Source organism: Hippoglossus stenolepis, chromosome 3 (assembly GCF_022539355.2).
Source record: "Hippoglossus stenolepis isolate QCI-W04-F060 chromosome 3, HSTE1.2, whole genome shotgun sequence".
Classification (NCBI taxonomy): Eukaryota; Metazoa; Chordata; class Actinopteri; order Pleuronectiformes; family Pleuronectidae; genus Hippoglossus; species Hippoglossus stenolepis.
Window position 1 is genome coordinate 19,591,329 of NC_061485.1, and position 16,598 is coordinate 19,607,926.

A 16,598-nucleotide genomic window follows, 5' to 3' on the forward strand; every position below is an offset into this window, starting at 1 on the left:
ATTTAGAAAGCTGCACATCAAAATGTAACTCATTTAAATACAGAATCATTGAATGAAAGAAGCAATATCATCATGAATTAAAAGTCTCATTACATAAATACCAAACAATTAACGAACTATTATGCAGCATGCTCCTTTTTAACATCTAAACAGCATTTTGATATTGTAGAAGCAGAACTAATTGTTTTACATAGTACATATCTGAATTAAAAATACCGTCCAAATAATACTTACAAATTTTTTGAGCTGATATTGATATTGATCAATAATCATGGCTTATTTCTATCAATATGGCAGAGATGATTTCAACAGTGTAGCTCTGATGAATATTAATAATACTTTGTTTTATAGGAAATGTTCACATGTTTTGGATGAAAATTTTAATCTAAAAGTAAAAAAAAGTATAGCTGTCAAATAAATATAGCTGAGAAAGTAGATAAATAGATAGATATTCTTTATTGTCCATACAGACAATGAATAAATAAATGAAATAGATAAGACACCGCGATACAAAAACCTTTTCTAAAGAGAACTGTTCTAAAAAAAGCAAACCCGATTCTATAAGACATTTTAGAGGAAAAGCAATGCATATGATCAGAGATCATGATCGTAATGGTGGATCCTGTATGGCGGATTCTGTATCGTGCTGGCTGACCATGATAATAATGGCGGATCCTGTATCGTGTTGGCATCTGATAATGGTGGTGGACCACGATCGAGGTGGCAGCTGATGGTGGAACCTGATGGCGGCAGTGGACAATGACTGTGGACTATAGTGGCATCCGATCTTGATGGTGGATCATGATCGTGGTGGCTACTGACCATGGACTATGATTACAACAAGACTGCTTGATATATAATATTTCTCCTCAGATACTCGACCATTACTGACAATAATCCATCAATTCATTGACCTTCCATTATGCTACAAAGTGTTTATTATAATCAATGCTGCAAATACCCTTATCTTGCTGATGTTCTCCTTTACACGTGACATCTATTGCACTCCTGTGCTCACATGTGGCTCTCTGAGGTTTCTACGTTCTTTTTACCCTGTTAAAAGGTTTTTTTTTTGTAGTTTTTCCTTACTCTTGTTGAGGGTTAAGGGCAGAGGATGTCACACCTTGTTAAAGCCCTATGAGACAAATTGTGATTTGTGAATATGGGCTATACAAATAAAATTTGCTTGATTGATTGATATGTCTGATTCCATGAGGGTGTTTGTGTGTGGGTGTGCATTAGTTTGTGCATGTGAGTGCCTGCATGAAGAGACTCAGGGCATGTAGTACACCTCTCTGAAATGAAGAATAAAAGTTTGTTCTACCAATTCTCAATTCAAGAATCTTTATTCTCAAATACACAGTAACAACAGGCATCGCACTGTACAATGAAATTCTCACTTTGTTGGTTAACACGAAGCAAACTTTTTTACCACAGGTCATAGGTTTAATTCCTCTGTGGAAATGCTTGTGCAGACAGATGAGTAAATTCAGTGCAGTGTATTTGTGTATTTTGAGAATGGCGGATTTTTTATTTTTTTATTTCACGTCCCGTGTTTGTGTCTGTAATTTGTTGTATCTTTGACCACAATGGATGTTTTAAATGTAAAAGATTTTATGACAGTAAACTTTCCTTGCATAATCACATGTTGACTCTACTTCACTAGCCCCCCCTCTCCCTTCCTCCTCAGCTTGTCCTGGTGCAGGGTGTGTCTCTGCTTATCTGCTGACTATCTCTCCCTACCTGTTTTACAGGAACGGCCACTCCTCTCATTCATGGCCAGAGGCGTGCAAGCCGAGGCAGAGAGGAGGCTGGCCGGCAAAAGTGAGAGTACAGGTTGAAGTGGCCGAGGAGGGTCCTCCCACTGGCCCGACGCAGCCATAAAAGCAGGCAGAGGCTGCAGTCAGACACTCAGAGGGACTTGAATCTCCTTTTGAAGCCTGCTCATCTTCAGTCTTTTGCACTGCTCAAGAATCGACAATGTCCAGCTACAGAAAGTCAGCATCTGTCCAGGGCTACGGAACCAGCACCAGGAGGTCCAATGCCACACCAGGCGGCAGCAGCTACACCATGTCGAAGAGAACCAGCTATGGCGTTGGTTCGGCTCCGGGTGCTAGCTTTAGTAGTGGCAGTGCATTTGGCTTTGGTTCCAGCCAAGGGGGTGGCAGTTATGGTGGCTTTGGTTCCAGCCAAGGGGGTGGCAGTTATGGTGGCTTTGGTTCCAGCCAAGGCAGTTATGGCGGTGGTATGATCCAACCACAGATCACCGCTGTCAGTGTCAACTCGAGCCTGCTGGCCCCACTGAACCTGGAGATTGACCCCAACATCCAGGTTGTCCGCACCCAGGAGAAGGACCAGATCAAGACCCTCAACAACCGCTTCGCCTCCTTCATCGACAAGGTTGGTTTCTGAGAGCTCTGTGTGACTTTCTTATGTCTGAAGTGCAGTTAACTGTAGGCCTCACTATCTTAGCACTGACAACCTTCATCCTACTTCTCTTTACTTCTAACAGCTGTCGAAAATGTACCCTCTCCAAGCCTGTGGTTGCCTCTCTGCCCACTATCTAAACATGGGTGGGGATTATACTGCAATAACTTGCCAATCCCTCACCTGGCAGACAGCTAGAGATACTGCTAGAGATCATAGATATTTCTACGCTCTGCCCACAGAGTCCAAAGTCTGCTGTTTGCACTCCTCACCTTTTCACCTAGTTGTTATGGGCAACATAAATACAAAGCTGAAAATCAGCTCTTACTCAATTTAAATACAAAAAACGTCACACAGTCTGCACCTCTTTACCTTTTCTGTGGAGGGGGACTCTTTAAATTCTTGGACAAAAACTCTGAAAACAAAGCGTTTCCTTCACAACACTGTTCTGCTTTGTCTTCTGCGGTTTATTTGCCACACCTTGTTTTGTTTTTTATGGCTGCAGCGACTGTGTGGTTGAACAGGGTATGCACAAAGATATGGCTTCATGAGTTGCAATTGTTGTGACTCTGGGTGTGGCTGTCCAGATATACAGCTATCAATGCAGGCATGCTGATAAAGTTGAGGCATTTAAAGACCAGATACCACAAAGGACACGCCCTTAAAATCCTTCTCAGGCTGATCCTCTTCTTTAATAATGATGAGAATCTTTTAACACCATTGAGTCAAACACAACTCAGTGATGTATCACCAGTCATACAACAATCTCCATTTATTCAGTTTTAAAAATGCAATAAAAAAACTTTTAGAGCGACATGTGACGATCCTCTCTGGGTTTTTACCCGCACAGGTCAGATTCTTGGAGCAGCAGAACAAGATGCTGGAGACCAAATGGAGCCTCCTGCAGGACCAGACCACCACCCGCTCCAACATCGACGGCATGTTCGAGGCCTACATCGCCAACCTGCGCAGACAGCTCGATGGGCTGGGCAACGAGAAAGTCAAGCTGGATGGAGAGCTCAAGAACATGCAAGGCCTGGTTGAGGACTTCAAGATAAAGTGAGTTTGAACATTGCCCTAAAATATAATAAGCAGATGTTCAAAACAAAGAGATGTACTCACGTGTCGCCTTGTGTTCCAACAGGTATGAGGATGAAATCAACAAGCGTGCAGGTGCAGAGAACGAGTTTGTGCTCCTGAAGAAGGTGCGAAAACATCAAGATGCTCCTTTAGAATTTAAAAAAGAAAAACGGGATATTTATGGCCTCCAGTTATAACAATGCTTGTTTGTACATAATTTCCTTTCCAGGATGTCGATGCTGCCTACATGAACAAGGTGGAGCTGGAGGCCAGGGCTGATGCTCTTCAGGATGAGATCAACTTCCTCAGAGCTGTCTATGAGGCTGTATGTATTATCTATTATGTCTAATTTACTATATTTATATCATTATTACATAAAAAACACTTGAGTTACAGCCTATGATCCTGCAGATGCTGTATAAAGCAGCTAAAAGAGATAAATAATTGTCTTTCTTACATCAACCTTTGTTTCTGTAGGAGCTTCGCGAGCTGCAGGGCCAGATCAAGGACACCTCTGTCGTTGTGGAGATGGACAACAGCCGTAACCTTGACATGGACTCCATTGTGGCTGAAGTGCGCGCTCAGTATGAGGATATTGCCAACCGCAGCAGAGCTGAAGCAGAGTCCTGGTACAAACAGAAGGTGAGTGAAAAGCAAAGATCATGTTAATCCCCATGTAGTCCCCTCTTCTGTCTTCTGAATAATCATGACACACGTTTCTTATTTTTAATAGTACGAGGAGATGGCGTCTTCAGCCGGACAGTATGGTGAGGACCTGCGCTCAACCAAGACTGAGATCTCTGAGCTGAACCGCATGATCTCCCGTCTTCAGAATGAGATCGAGGCTGTCAAAGGACAGGTACATTTCAGGAGCCTTTGCGGGAACACGCCTTATCATTAACACACTTCATTGTGTAAGATGTGCAGTTAGTAATTCACATGTTTGCCCACAGAGGGTAAACCTTGAGGCTCAGATCGCAGAGGCCGAGGAACGTGGTGAGCTGGCAGTGACGGACGCCAAGCTCCGCATCAGGGACCTGGAGGATGCTCTGCAGAGAGCCAAGCAGGACATGGCCCGCCAGGTGCGTGAATACCAGGAGCTGATGAACGTCAAGCTGGCCCTGGACATCGAAATCGCCACCTACAGGAAACTGCTGGAAGGAGAGGAGGACAGGTGGGAAACACTTGGATCTTTAACACTCAATGTTTTGTGGCTGTAGCATCACTTTCAACTCTGAATGAAACACTAACTGAACTTCATTACACCTTTAGAATCAACAGCGGAGGCTCCACCGCAACCGTTCATGTGCAGCAAAGCTCTGCAGGTAAGTGTCAGATTTTAAACATCATCATTGTCATAAGTGACACCCAATCAAACACACCACACTGAGTCATGGAGGAATGAATGCTAACACTTCCTGTCTTTTTTGTTTTTCCTGTTCCAGGATCCCTCAGCTCCAGCAATAGTTATGGTGGTGGATATGGTGGTGGACAAGGTGGTGGATATGGTGGTGGATATGGTGGTGGACAAAGTGGTGGATTTGGTGGTGGATTTGGTGGTGGATATGGTAGTGGTGGCACCATCACATCCAAGTCCACATCAACATCATCCAGCAGCAGGAGGCCCTTTTAAAAAAGGAGAGTCGTCCCTCTTCTCCTTCAGAAACTTTTGACATCCATCAAGCTGTGGTCCTTCAGGGTGCTAAGCAATACTGTTAATAATGTTTGACCAGTGGGTTGAATATCCCAAAAATCGAATTCCTTGAAATACATATATAAAATCGTGTTACACTGCCATCATGTGTTTTAAGGTATTTAAGTATTTCAGCATGATTTAACAAGAGTTTCTGAAGGTAAACTTTAAACACACAAGGCCCAGGTCAGTTAGCAAGATGAAACTTGTTTTCTTTTGTGCAGTGACATAAGAAAACATTGCAAAAATAACAAGGGTGTTGAAACTAAGCAAGGAAACAGAGAACAGTGAAAGTCAGTGTTCTGTACTATTCTGATATCAATAATAAGAGCAAGTCATTGACTAATTCCAATCACGACAGAATAGGAGAATTATACATTTGTGTGACATGACACGTTTACATTTATACTTTGAAGTGTTTGGTCACTGGCTTGTTCCCTTTTACTGCTCTGTCAAATGTTTCCCTGCTTGGTTTTGCCTTTCCTTGCCTTCAAGCTAAAACTATGTTGAAACCGGATTTATTTTGTAAAAGCCTTCGCATCAGCAACATGACATCGAATGAATCTGAATAAAATAAATCTGAGAACCAAAAAGATTGACTCTTTCTCATTATTGTTGTGATAAATGAAAGAAACAGCAGGATGTCTACTTCAAGCTTTAACAGCAGGATGAGATTTTCTCACTGAGATTTCACATGGTGGCAGTGGTGTGCCACTTTTACACCCCCTGCTTGGTTTTGCACTCCCCTGCACTTTATCAGGAACATCACACTTGCACTGGGCAGGGTCTCCTTCTGCTCAAAACTAAGCTCTCTGTTGCCTGGATTCCACAAGATGTCGGAAACATTGCTTTAGAGATCTTGGCAAATGATTCGATGATCTCGTCACATAATCGCTGCAGAGTTTCCAGGTTCTACCACATCCCAAACATGCTTCAGATGTAGTGACTCGTGTTCAGTTTGAGAGGAGTTTTGCTTTCGGAGATGTTCACATGTAGAGATGTTCCTTGTTATGTGCTTGTTGAGTGCAGTGATCATCAAGAATTTGATATTTAAGGCGTTGCATTAAAGCCGGTTTCAGATGTGGGCTCTGGTGAATGTCTGCACGATAGATCTGCAGTTTGCCTTTCACACATGAACAATGGAGCAGGAGATTCTCAGACAAGTTAACAACAACACAGAAATCTCTGGACTGTTCAGGTGAGGGGTGGGGCAGCAGGCAGAGGCAGGATGTAACGTATTAATTACACTTAATTACATCAACAGGGACATTGGCCTTTATCATGAAAAGCTCTCTTTATTTGTGTCTCGACGTGCATGGCAATGCCTCTTGAACAGATATTTGTGTTCTTTTATTGAACTCAAATTTGTGTCACATGTTAGAAACGTCATCAACATACCCACTCGCTTGCGGTGAATCCTGTGGAGGAGCTCATTCAGAGAATATCTGAATGAGCTCCTCCTCAATGAGAAGAGGGAAAAAATGCTGTTTCTGTTTCACAGGTTCTACTACAATTAAGTGGAGATGTTGCAAAAGCAGGCGATGAAGTGAAATAGATTTTTTTAACATGATTTACACATTATTTAGAAAGCTGCACATCAAAATGTAACTCATTTAAATACAGAATCATTGAATGAAAGAAGCAATATCATCATGAATTAAAAGTCTCATTACATAAATACCAAACAATTAACGAACTATTATGCAGCATGCTCCTTTTTAACATCTAAACAGCATTTTGATATTGTAGAAGCAGAACTAATTGTTTTACATAGTACATATCTGAATTAATAATACCGTCCAAATAATACTTAACATTTTTTTGAGCTGATATTGATATCAATAATCATGGCTTGTTTCTATCAATATGGCAGAGATGATTTCAACTGTGTAGCTCTGATGAATATTAATAATATTTTGTTTTATAGGAAATGTTCACGTTTTGGATGAAATTTTTAATCTAAAAGTAAAAAAAAGTATAGCTGTCAAATAAATATAGCTGAGAAAGTAGATAAATAGATAGATATTCTTTATTGTCCATACAGACAATGAATAAATAAATGAAATAGATAAGACACCGCGATACAAAAACCTTTTCTAAAGAGAAGTGTTCTAAAAAAAGCAAACCCGATTCTATAAGACATTTTAGAGGAAAAGCAATGCATATGATCAGAGATCATGATCGTAATGGTGGATCCTGTATGGCGGATTCTGTATCGTGCTGGCTGACCATGATAATAATGGCGGATCCTTTATCGTGTTGGCATCTGATAATGGTGGTGGACCACGATCGAGGTGGCAGCTGATGGTGGAACCTGATGGCGGCAGTGGACAATGACTGTGGACTATAGTGGCATCCGATCTTGATGGTGGATCATGATCGTGGTGGCTACTGACCATGGACTATGATTACAACAAGACTGCTTGATATATAATATTTCTCCTCAGATACTCGACCATTAATGACAATAATCCATCAATTCATTGACCTTCCATTATGCTACAAAGTGTTTATTATAATCAATGCTGCAAATACCCTTATCTTGCTGATGTTCTCCTTTACACGTGACATCTATTGCACTCCTGTGCTCACATGTGGCTCTCTGAGGTTTCTACGTTCTTTTTACCCTGTTAAAAGGTTGTTTTTTTTTTGTTTTTCCTTACTCTTGTTGAGGGTTAAGGGCAGAGGATGTCACACCTTGTTAAAGCCCTATGAGACAAATTGTGATTTGTGAATATGGGCTATACAAATAAAATTTGCTTGATTGATTGATATGTCTGATTCCATGAGGGTGTTTGTGTGTGGGTGTGCATTAGTTTGTGCATGTGAGTGCCTGCATGAAGAGACTCAGGGCATGTAGTACACCTCTCTGAAATGTAGAATAAAAGTTTGTTCTACCAATTCTCAATTCAAGAATCTTTATTCTCAAATACACAGTAACAACAGGCATCACACTGTACAATGAAATTCTCACTTTGTTGGTTAACCCTTGTGTTGTTCCTGGGTCGGATTGACCCAGAGTGTGTGTGTGTGTGTGTGTGTGTGTGTGCGTGTGTGTGCGTGCGTGCGTGCGTGTGATCATCCGCAAGCCCTGGCCGGTCAGGGTTAGGGTGACCCAAGGATTGTCATTATCCAATTCTCCTGGGGTCATTGAGACCAATGGATAGTCATTCTCGATTCTCCTGGGGGGTCATTTAGACCCCCCAGAGAGGGCGCTGTGGTGCTCTGTGGGGTCATTTAGACCCACAGAGAAGCCGGTGTGCCAACAGGTTCTCCAACAGCTATTCTCCCAGCAACAATCCTCTGAACCCGAAGAGGACGCGAAAGAGCCAGACCGAGAAGCGGACAGAAAAGCAGACCGAGAAGAAGGCCGAGACGACGACGAAGACGACGATGACGGCGACGAAAACTACGACCCAGTGGGTGATGCTGCTGCAGATTCGTCATCCTTGGAAGAAAAAGAAGAAGGACACGACCACGGCACCACCACCATCACCGGACTCGTGGAAAGAGAGACTTTCCTGTCAAGAAACGGGGAAATAACATGGTCCTCGAGGGCGTACGGCCGAGAGGAGGGCCGCTCCTCCTCCTCCTCCTCCTCCTCTGCTGCGGTAGAGAACATCTTCCTGGAGATGATGAATCGGGAGGGTCGTCGAAAATACGGCGACGACTGGAAAGGGATGGACGAGACCGACCTGCGCGCCCAACGTAGGGCTGCTGATCTTAGCGGGCGTGTACAGGTCCCGGGGCGAGGCCGCCTCCAGCCTGTGGGACGCCGAGAGCGGCCGGGCGATATTTCGTGCCACGATGCCCCTAAAACTCTTCCACACGTACTCCAGACTGCTGCGCTTCGACGACCGCGAGACGAGACGGACAAATTGGCGGCCGTGCGAGAGGTCTGGGACATGTGGGTGGCGTGGCTGCCGCGCCTCTACAACCCGGGGCCTGAAGTGACCGTGGACGAGCAACTGGTTCCGTTCAGAGGTTAGTCTTTTTTTCCGTTTTTTAAAATATTATTATTATGTTATGTTGTTATGTTATTATGTTATGTAGCTATAGCTAGATAGCGGCTGCTAGTCCTTGTCCTCATCTCCTCTCCTCTCATCTCCTCCTCTTCTTCTGCCTAGGCCGGTGTCCTTTCCGACAGTACATGCCCAGCAAGCCGGCGAAATACGGGATCAAGTCGTGGGTGGCCTGCGATGCAAAATCCAGCTACGCTTGGAAGATGCAAGTGTACACCGGAAAGCTGAGCGGCGGACGCCCAGAACGGAACCAGGGGTTGCGGGTAGTGCTCGATGTCACGGAGGGGCTGCACAGTCGCAACGTCACGTGCGACAATTACTTCACCTCCTACGAACTCGCGCGGCAGCTCCTGGAGAGGAAGATCACCGTGGTCGGCACTGTTCGGAAGAACAAGCCCGAGCTCCCAAACGGGCTGCTCGCAGTCAAGGGAAGAGAGGTGTTCTCATCCAAGTTCGCATTCACGCCCACCGCCACTCTGGTGTCCTACATCCCAAAGAAAAACAGGAACGTGGTGCTCCTGAGCACGCGGCACGCGGAGGCCGACGTCAGCGACCGCGAGGACGGGAAACCGGTCATCGTCCTGGACTACAACCGCAACAAAGGAGGCGTGGACAACCTACACAAGGTGATCGGAACGCACAGCTGCAGGAGGATGACCGGCGCCTGCCCCTGGTCGTCTTCCACAACATCCTCGACGTCTCTTCCTACAACGCCTTCGTGATATGGAGAGAGATCAACCCGACTGGATGCCGGGCAAGCGGAACAAGCGTAGGGTGTTCCTCGAGCAGCGGTGGGAAAGGCTCTCGTGACTCCGTTCATCGCACGAAGGGAGGATCCCCGCACGGACGCGTCCGCCGCGGTTGTGAAGGCTGTAAAGCCGCCGCCGCCGCCGCACAGAGAGCTGTTGACTACGACGCCGACCCGAGTGTCCGGCCTCCTCCATAGCCCTAGCAGCAGCCCTGGCCGGGCGAGTAAGAGGAAGAGGTGTCAGATATGCCCCAGGAAAAGGACTGTAAACTCACACCATGTGCCGCGGGTGTAACAAATACATCTGCAAGGGCTGCTCACTTGTCTATTGCCCTACGTGTGTGTGCTAATATGTGGTGGGCTATGTGAGGGGGCCAACAGCCGGGGGAAGCAGGGACAACACAAGGGTTAACACAAATATTTTTTTTTTACCACAGGTCATAGGTTTAATTCCTCTGTGGAAATGCTTGTGCAGACAGATGAGTAAATTCAGTGCAGTGTATTTGTGTATTTTGAGAATGGAGGATTTTTTATTTTTTTATTTCACGTCCCGTGTTTGTGTCTGTAATTTGTTGTATCTTTGACCACAATGGATGTTTTAAATGTAAAAGATTTTATGACAGTAAACTTTCCTTGCATAATCACATGTTGACTCTACTTCACTAGCCCCCCCTCTCCCTTCCTCCTCAGCTTGTCCTGGTGCAGGGTGTGTCTCTGCTTATCTGCTGACTATCTCTCCCTACCTGTTTTACAGGAACGGCCACTCCTCTCATTCATGGCCAGAGGCGTGTAAGCCGAGGCAGAGAGGAGGCTGGCCGGCAAAAGTGAGAGTACAGGTTGAAGGGGCTGAGGAGGGTCCTCCCACTGGCCCGACGCAGCCATAAAAGCAGGCAGAGGCTGCAGTCAGACACTCAGAGGGACTTGAATCTCCTTTTGAAGCCTGCTCATCTTCAGTCTTTTGCACTGCTCAAGAATCGACAATGTCCAGCTACAGAAAGTCAGCATCTGTCCAGGGCTACGGAACCAGCACCAGGAGGTCCAATGCCACACCAGGCGGCAGCAGCTACACCATGTCGAAGAGAACCAGCTATGGCGTTGGTTCAGCTCCGGGTGCTAGCTTTAGTAGTGGCAGTGCTTTTGGCTTTGGTTCCAGCCAAGGGGGTGGCAGTTATGGTGGCTTTGGTTCCAGCCAAGGGGGTGGCAGTTATGGTGGCTTTGGTTCCAGCCAAGGCAGTTATGGCGGTGGTATGATCCAACCACAGATCACCGCTGTCAGTGTCAACTCGAGCCTGCTGGCCCCACTGAACCTGGAGATTGACCCCAACATCCAGGTTGTCCGCACCCAGGAGAAGGACCAGATCAAGACCCTCAACAACCGCTTCGCCTCCTTCATCGACAAGGTTGGTTTCTGAGAGCTCTGTGTGACTTTCTTATGTCTGAAGTGCAGTTAACTGTAGGCCTCACTATCTTAACACTGACAACCTTCATCCTACTTCTCTTTACTTCTAACAGCTGTCGAAAAATGTACCCTCTCCAAGCCTGTGGTTGCCTCTCTGCCCACTATCTAAACATGGGTGGGGATTATACTGCAATAACTTGCCAATCCCTCACCTGGCAGACAGCTAGAGATACTGCTAGAGATCATAGATATTTCTACGCTCTGCCCACAGAGTCCAAAGTCTGCTGTTTGCACTCCTCACCTTTTCACCTAGTTGTTATGGGCAACATAAATACAAAGCTGAAAATCAGCTCTTACTCAATTTAAATACAAAAAACGTCACACGGTCTGCACCTCTTTACCTTTTCTGTGGAGGGGACTCTTTAAATTCTTGGACAAAAACTCTGAAAACAAAGCGTTTCCTTCACAACACTGTTCTGCTTTGTCTTCTGCGGTTTATTTGCCACACCTTGTTTTGTTTTTTATGGCTGCAGCGACTGTGTTGCCTTCATAGTACAGCAGAGCATGTAGGATGAGTCATGGCTAAACAACCCATGTAGCATTTGAAACATTTAAAGCCACATACTGTACACAGGTTGCTAAAACATCTGGGCAGAACACACACTGTCAATTGATGTAAGAAAGAAAAATGTAAAATCTGCAGTCTATGAATGGCTTTTCCTATTACAGCTGCTTGAACAGTGTATGCACAAAGATATGGCTTCATGAGTTGCAATTGTTGTGACTCTGGGTGTGGCTGTCCAGATATACAGCTATCAATGCAGGCATGCTGATAAAGTTGAGGCATTTAAAGACCAGATACCACAAAGGACACGCCCTTAAAATCCTTCTCAGGCTGATCCTCTTCTTTAATAATGATGAGAATCTTTTAACACCATTGAGTCAAACACAACTCAGTGATATATCACCAGTCATACAACAATCTCCATTTATTCAGTTTTAAAAATGCAATAAAAAAACTTTTAGAGCGACATGTGACGATCCTCTCTGGGTTTTTACCCGCACAGGTCAGATTCTTGGAGCAGCAGAACAAGATGCTGGAGACCAAATGGAGCCTCCTGCAGGACCAGACCACCACCCGCTCCAACATCGACGGCATGTTCGAGGCCTACATCGCCAACCTGCGCAGACAGCTCGATGGGCTGGGCAACGAGAAAGTCAAGCTGGATGGAGAGCTCAAGAACATGCAAGGCCTGGTTGAGGACTTCAAGATAAAGTGAGTTTGAACATTGCCCTAAAATATAATAAGCAGATGTTCAAAACAAAGAGATGTACTCACGTGTCGCCTTGTGTTCCAACAGGTATGAGGATGAAATCAACAAGCGTGCAGGTGCAGAGAACGAGTTTGTGCTCCTGAAGAAGGTGCGAAAACATCAAGATGCTCCTTTAGAATTTAAAAAAGAAAAACGGGATATTTATGGCCTCCAGTTATAACAATGCTTGTTTGTACATAATTTCCTTTCCAGGATGTCGATGCTGCCTACATGAACAAGGTGGAGCTGGAGGCCAGGGCTGATGCTCTTCAGGATGAGATCAACTTCCTCAGAGCTGTCTATGAGGCTGTATGTATTATCTATTATGTCTAATTTACTATATTTATATCATTATTACATAAAAAACACTTGAGTTACAGCTTATGATCCTGCAGAGGCTGTATAAAGCAGCTAAAAGAGATAAATAATTGTCTTTCTTACATCAACCTTTGTTTCTGTAGGAGCTTCGCGAGCTGCAGGGCCAGATCAAGGACACCTCTGTCGTTGTGGAGATGGACAACAGCCGTAACCTTGACATGGACTCCATTGTGGCTGAAGTGCGCGCTCAGTATGAGGATATTGCCAACCGCAGCAGAGCTGAAGCAGAGTCCTGGTACAAACAGAAGGTGAGTGAAAAGCAAAGATCATGTTAATCCCCATGTAGTCCCCTCTTCTGTCTTCTGAATAATCATGACACACGTTTCTTATTTTTAATAGTACGAGGAGATGGCGTCTTCAGCCGGACAGTATGGTGAGGACCTGCGCTCAACCAAGACTGAGATCTCTGAGCTGAACCGCATGATCTCCCGTCTTCAGAATGAGATCGAGGCTGTCAAAGGACAGGTACATTTCAGGAGCCTTTGCGGGAACACGCCTTATCATTAACACACTTCATTGTGTAAGATGTGCAGTTAGTAATTCACATGTTTGCCCACAGAGGGTAAACCTTGAGGCTCAGATCGCAGAGGCCGAGGAACGTGGTGAGCTGGCAGTGACGGACGCCAAGCTCCGCATCAGGGACCTGGAGGATGCTCTGCAGAGAGCCAAGCAGGACATGGCCCGCCAGGTGCGTGAATACCAGGAGCTGATGAACGTCAAGCTGGCCCTGGACATCGAAATCGCCACCTACAGGAAACTGCTGGAAGGAGAGGAGGACAGGTGGGAAACACTTGGATCTTTAACACTCAATGTTTTGTGGCTGTAGCATCACTTTCAACTCTGAATGAAACACTAACTGAACTTCATTACACCTTTAGAATCAACAGCGGAGGCTCCACCGCAACCGTTCATGTGCAGCAAAGCTCTGCAGGTAAGTGTCAGATTTTAAACATCATCATCGTCATAAGTGACACCCAATCAAACACACCACACTGAGTCATGGAGGAATGAATGCTAACACTTCCTGTCTTTTTTGTTTTTCCTGCTCTAGGATCCCTCAGCTCCAGCAATAGTGGACTCAACTTTGGCAACAGCAGCATGTCTGGTTATGGCAGTAGTTATGGTGGTGGACAAGGTGGTGGATATGGTGGTGGATATGGTGGTGGATATGTTAGTGGTGGCACCATCACCAAGTCCACATCAACATCATCCAGCAGCAGGAGGCCCTTTTAAAAAAGGAGAGTCGTCCCTCTTCTCCTTCAGAAACTTTTGACATCCATCAAGCTGTGGTCCTTCAGGGTGCTAAGCAATACTGTTAATAATGTTTGACCAGTGGGTTGAATATCCCAAAAATCGAATTCCTTGAAATACATATATAAAATCGTGTTACACTGCCATCATGTGTTTTAAGGTATTTAAGTATTTCAGCATGATTTAACAAGAGTTTCTGAAGGTAAACTTTAAACACACAAGGCCCAGGTCAGTTAGCAAGATGAAACTTGTTTTCTTTTGTGCAGTGACATAAGAAAACATTGCAAAAATAACAAGGGTGTTGAAACTAAGCAAGGAAACAGAGAACAGTGAAAGTCAGTGCTCTGTACTATTCTGATATCAATAATAAGAGCAAGTCATTGACTAATTCCAATCACGACAGAATAGGAGAATTATACATTTGTGTGACGTGACACGTTTACATTTATACTTTGAAGTGTTTGGTCACTGGCTTGTTCCCTTTTACTGCTCTGTCAAATGTTTCCCTGCTTGGTTTTGCCTTTCCTTGCCTTCAAGCTAAAACTATGTTGAAACCAGATTTATTTTGTAAAAGCCTTCGCATCAGCAACATGACATCGAATGAATCTGAATAAAATAAATCTGAGAACCAAAAAGATTGACTCTTTCTCATTATTGTTGTGATAAATGAAAGAAACAGCAGGATGTCTACTTCAAGCTTTAACAGCAGGATGAGATTTTCTCACTGAGATTTCACATGGTGGCAGTGGTGTGCCACTTTTACACCCCCTGCTTGGTTTTGCACTCCCCTGCACTTTATCAGGAACATCACACTTGCACTGGGCAGGGTCTCCTTCTGCTCAAAACTAAGCTCTCTGTTGCCTGGATTCCACAAGATGTCGGAAACATTGCTTTAGAGATCTTGGCAAATGATTCGATGATCTCGTCACATAATCGCTGCAGAGTTTCCAGGTTCTACCACATCCCAAACATGCTTCAGATGTAGTGACTCGTGTTCAGTTTGAGAGGAGTTTTGCTTTCGGAGATGTTCACATGTAGAGATGTTCCTTGTTATGTGCTTGTTGAGTGCAGTGATCATCGAGAATTAGATATTTAGGGCGTTGCATTAATGCCGGTTTCAGATGTGGGCTCTGGTGAATGTCTGCACGATAGATCTGCAGTTTGCCTTTCACACATGAACAATGGAGCAGGAGATTCTCAGACAAGTTAACAACAACACAGAAATCTCTGGACTGTTCAGGTGAGGGGTGGGGCAGCAGGCAGAGGCAGGATGTAACGTATTAATTACACTTAATTACATCAACAGGGACATTGGCCTTTATCATGAAAAGCTCTCTTTATTTGTGTCTCGACGTGCATGGCAATGCCTCTTGAACAGATATTTGTGTTCTTTTATTGAACTCAAATTTGTGTCACATGCTAGAAACGTCATCAACATACCCACTCGCTTCCAGAGAAAGTCCTGAGAAGCCTCTCACTCAGACATTTGCAGTCACACATACAGCCCCTCTACAGAATGTTAGAATAAAGATTATCCACAGTTGAGTGCATGCAGTTTCAGAGTAGTGGCCCCCAGTGTCTGCAGTTCAACTTGATGAAGTTTAAGATAAAGGCTCCTTACATCACAAGGTGTCAGAGGAGGATATCTGCAAGACACGGTGGAGGCCCAGAGGCCCAACAAAAAAATCCCTTATTACTGCTACTGTACAGTTACTAAAATGAGAATGTCAAGTTTGTTAGAGAATTTTTTAGGGACAAGCCTCTGGTGGGCAGGTGAAGTTTGACTGGATCTGTAATCACAGAGGAAGAAGAGGGCTGAAGAGAAACATCTTCATTATACCTGCTAATAAACTATGTGTCCAGCATTCATGCCAAGTGTATGTGCATGTGTTACTGTAAGCAGCCACCATACAGAGCCAGCAGTACACACTCCTCCACCCTCTTCCACTCCTGAATGGAATCACTGACACAGATTCCTTCAGACTAATAGTGCCCTTATTCTCTTTATCAGATGGGAGGGAGTGTCTACAAACACCCAGAAGGTACTTCTGGGTGTTTGTAAAATACATGCCTTTGTGCTAAGACATCGTGTGTGTCTGGTGTATTTTTAAAATTGCACTCTAAAGGCACCTGTTGGCAGATTCTTCATCTCCGCCCGAGGCTCAGAGTGCTGGCAGCGGTCGTACAGTACATTTTTGAATTTGGTCCCAGATGAATTAAAAGTTTGGTTGAGTCATTATAATGATGCAAAGCACATGCCATTCATGTTCCCACGAAACCAGTTGCG

General features: G+C 44.7%; 2 protein-coding genes across 3 annotated transcripts; both read left to right on the forward strand.

The window, feature by feature from the left end:
* Positions 1-1,835: 1,835 nt before the first annotated feature.
* LOC118105321 (keratin, type II cytoskeletal 8) lies at positions 1,836-5,793 on the forward strand. 2 transcript variants are annotated; one of them, XM_035152949.2, is made up of 10 exons: positions 1,836-2,146; positions 2,183-2,400; positions 3,278-3,486; positions 3,572-3,632; positions 3,737-3,832; positions 3,985-4,149; positions 4,241-4,366; positions 4,461-4,681; positions 4,780-4,832; positions 4,953-5,793. In XM_035152949.2, the coding sequence occupies exons 1-10, from the start codon at positions 1,981-1,983 to the stop codon at positions 5,138-5,140; spliced, it is 1,503 nt and encodes a 500-aa protein (XP_035008840.2). In that variant the 5' UTR covers positions 1,836-1,980; the 3' UTR covers positions 5,141-5,793. The 2 variants fall into 2 exon arrangements, with proteins under 2 accessions (XP_035008840.2, XP_035008839.2); XM_035152948.2 differs by having other exon boundaries at positions 1,838-2,400.
* Positions 5,794-10,824: 5,031 nt separating this feature from the next.
* Positions 10,825-14,946, forward strand: LOC118105394 (keratin, type II cytoskeletal 8). Its single transcript, XM_035153112.2, has 9 exons — positions 10,825-11,370; positions 12,437-12,645; positions 12,731-12,791; positions 12,896-12,991; positions 13,144-13,308; positions 13,400-13,525; positions 13,620-13,840; positions 13,939-13,991; positions 14,112-14,946. Exons 1-9 carry the CDS (start codon positions 10,951-10,953, stop codon positions 14,291-14,293), a joined length of 1,533 nt encoding a protein of 510 aa, XP_035009003.2. The 5' UTR covers positions 10,825-10,950; the 3' UTR covers positions 14,294-14,946.
* The last annotated feature ends 1,652 nt before the right edge of the window (positions 14,947-16,598 follow it).

What these genes read in the sequence shown, in the direction of transcription:
- LOC118105321 (XM_035152948.2), top strand. Translation starts at nt 1,981, where the DNA reads ATGTCCAGCTACAGAAAGTCAGCATCTGTCCAGGGCTACGGAACCAGC. An exon ending in AGTTTGTGCTCCTGAAGAAG is followed by an intron (nt 3,633 to 3,736) that starts GTGCGAAAACAT and finishes TTTCCTTTCCAG; the next exon opens with GATGTCGATGCTGCCTACAT. An exon ending in TCAGAGCTGTCTATGAGGCT is followed by an intron (nt 3,833 to 3,984) that starts GTATGTATTATC and finishes TTGTTTCTGTAG; the next exon opens with GAGCTTCGCGAGCTGCAGGG.
- LOC118105394 (XM_035153112.2), top strand. Translation starts at nt 10,951, where the DNA reads ATGTCCAGCTACAGAAAGTCAGCATCTGTCCAGGGCTACGGAACCAGC. An exon ending in AGTCCTGGTACAAACAGAAG is followed by an intron (nt 13,309 to 13,399) that starts GTGAGTGAAAAG and finishes TATTTTTAATAG; the next exon opens with TACGAGGAGATGGCGTCTTC. An exon ending in TCGAGGCTGTCAAAGGACAG is followed by an intron (nt 13,526 to 13,619) that starts GTACATTTCAGG and finishes GTTTGCCCACAG; the next exon opens with AGGGTAAACCTTGAGGCTCA.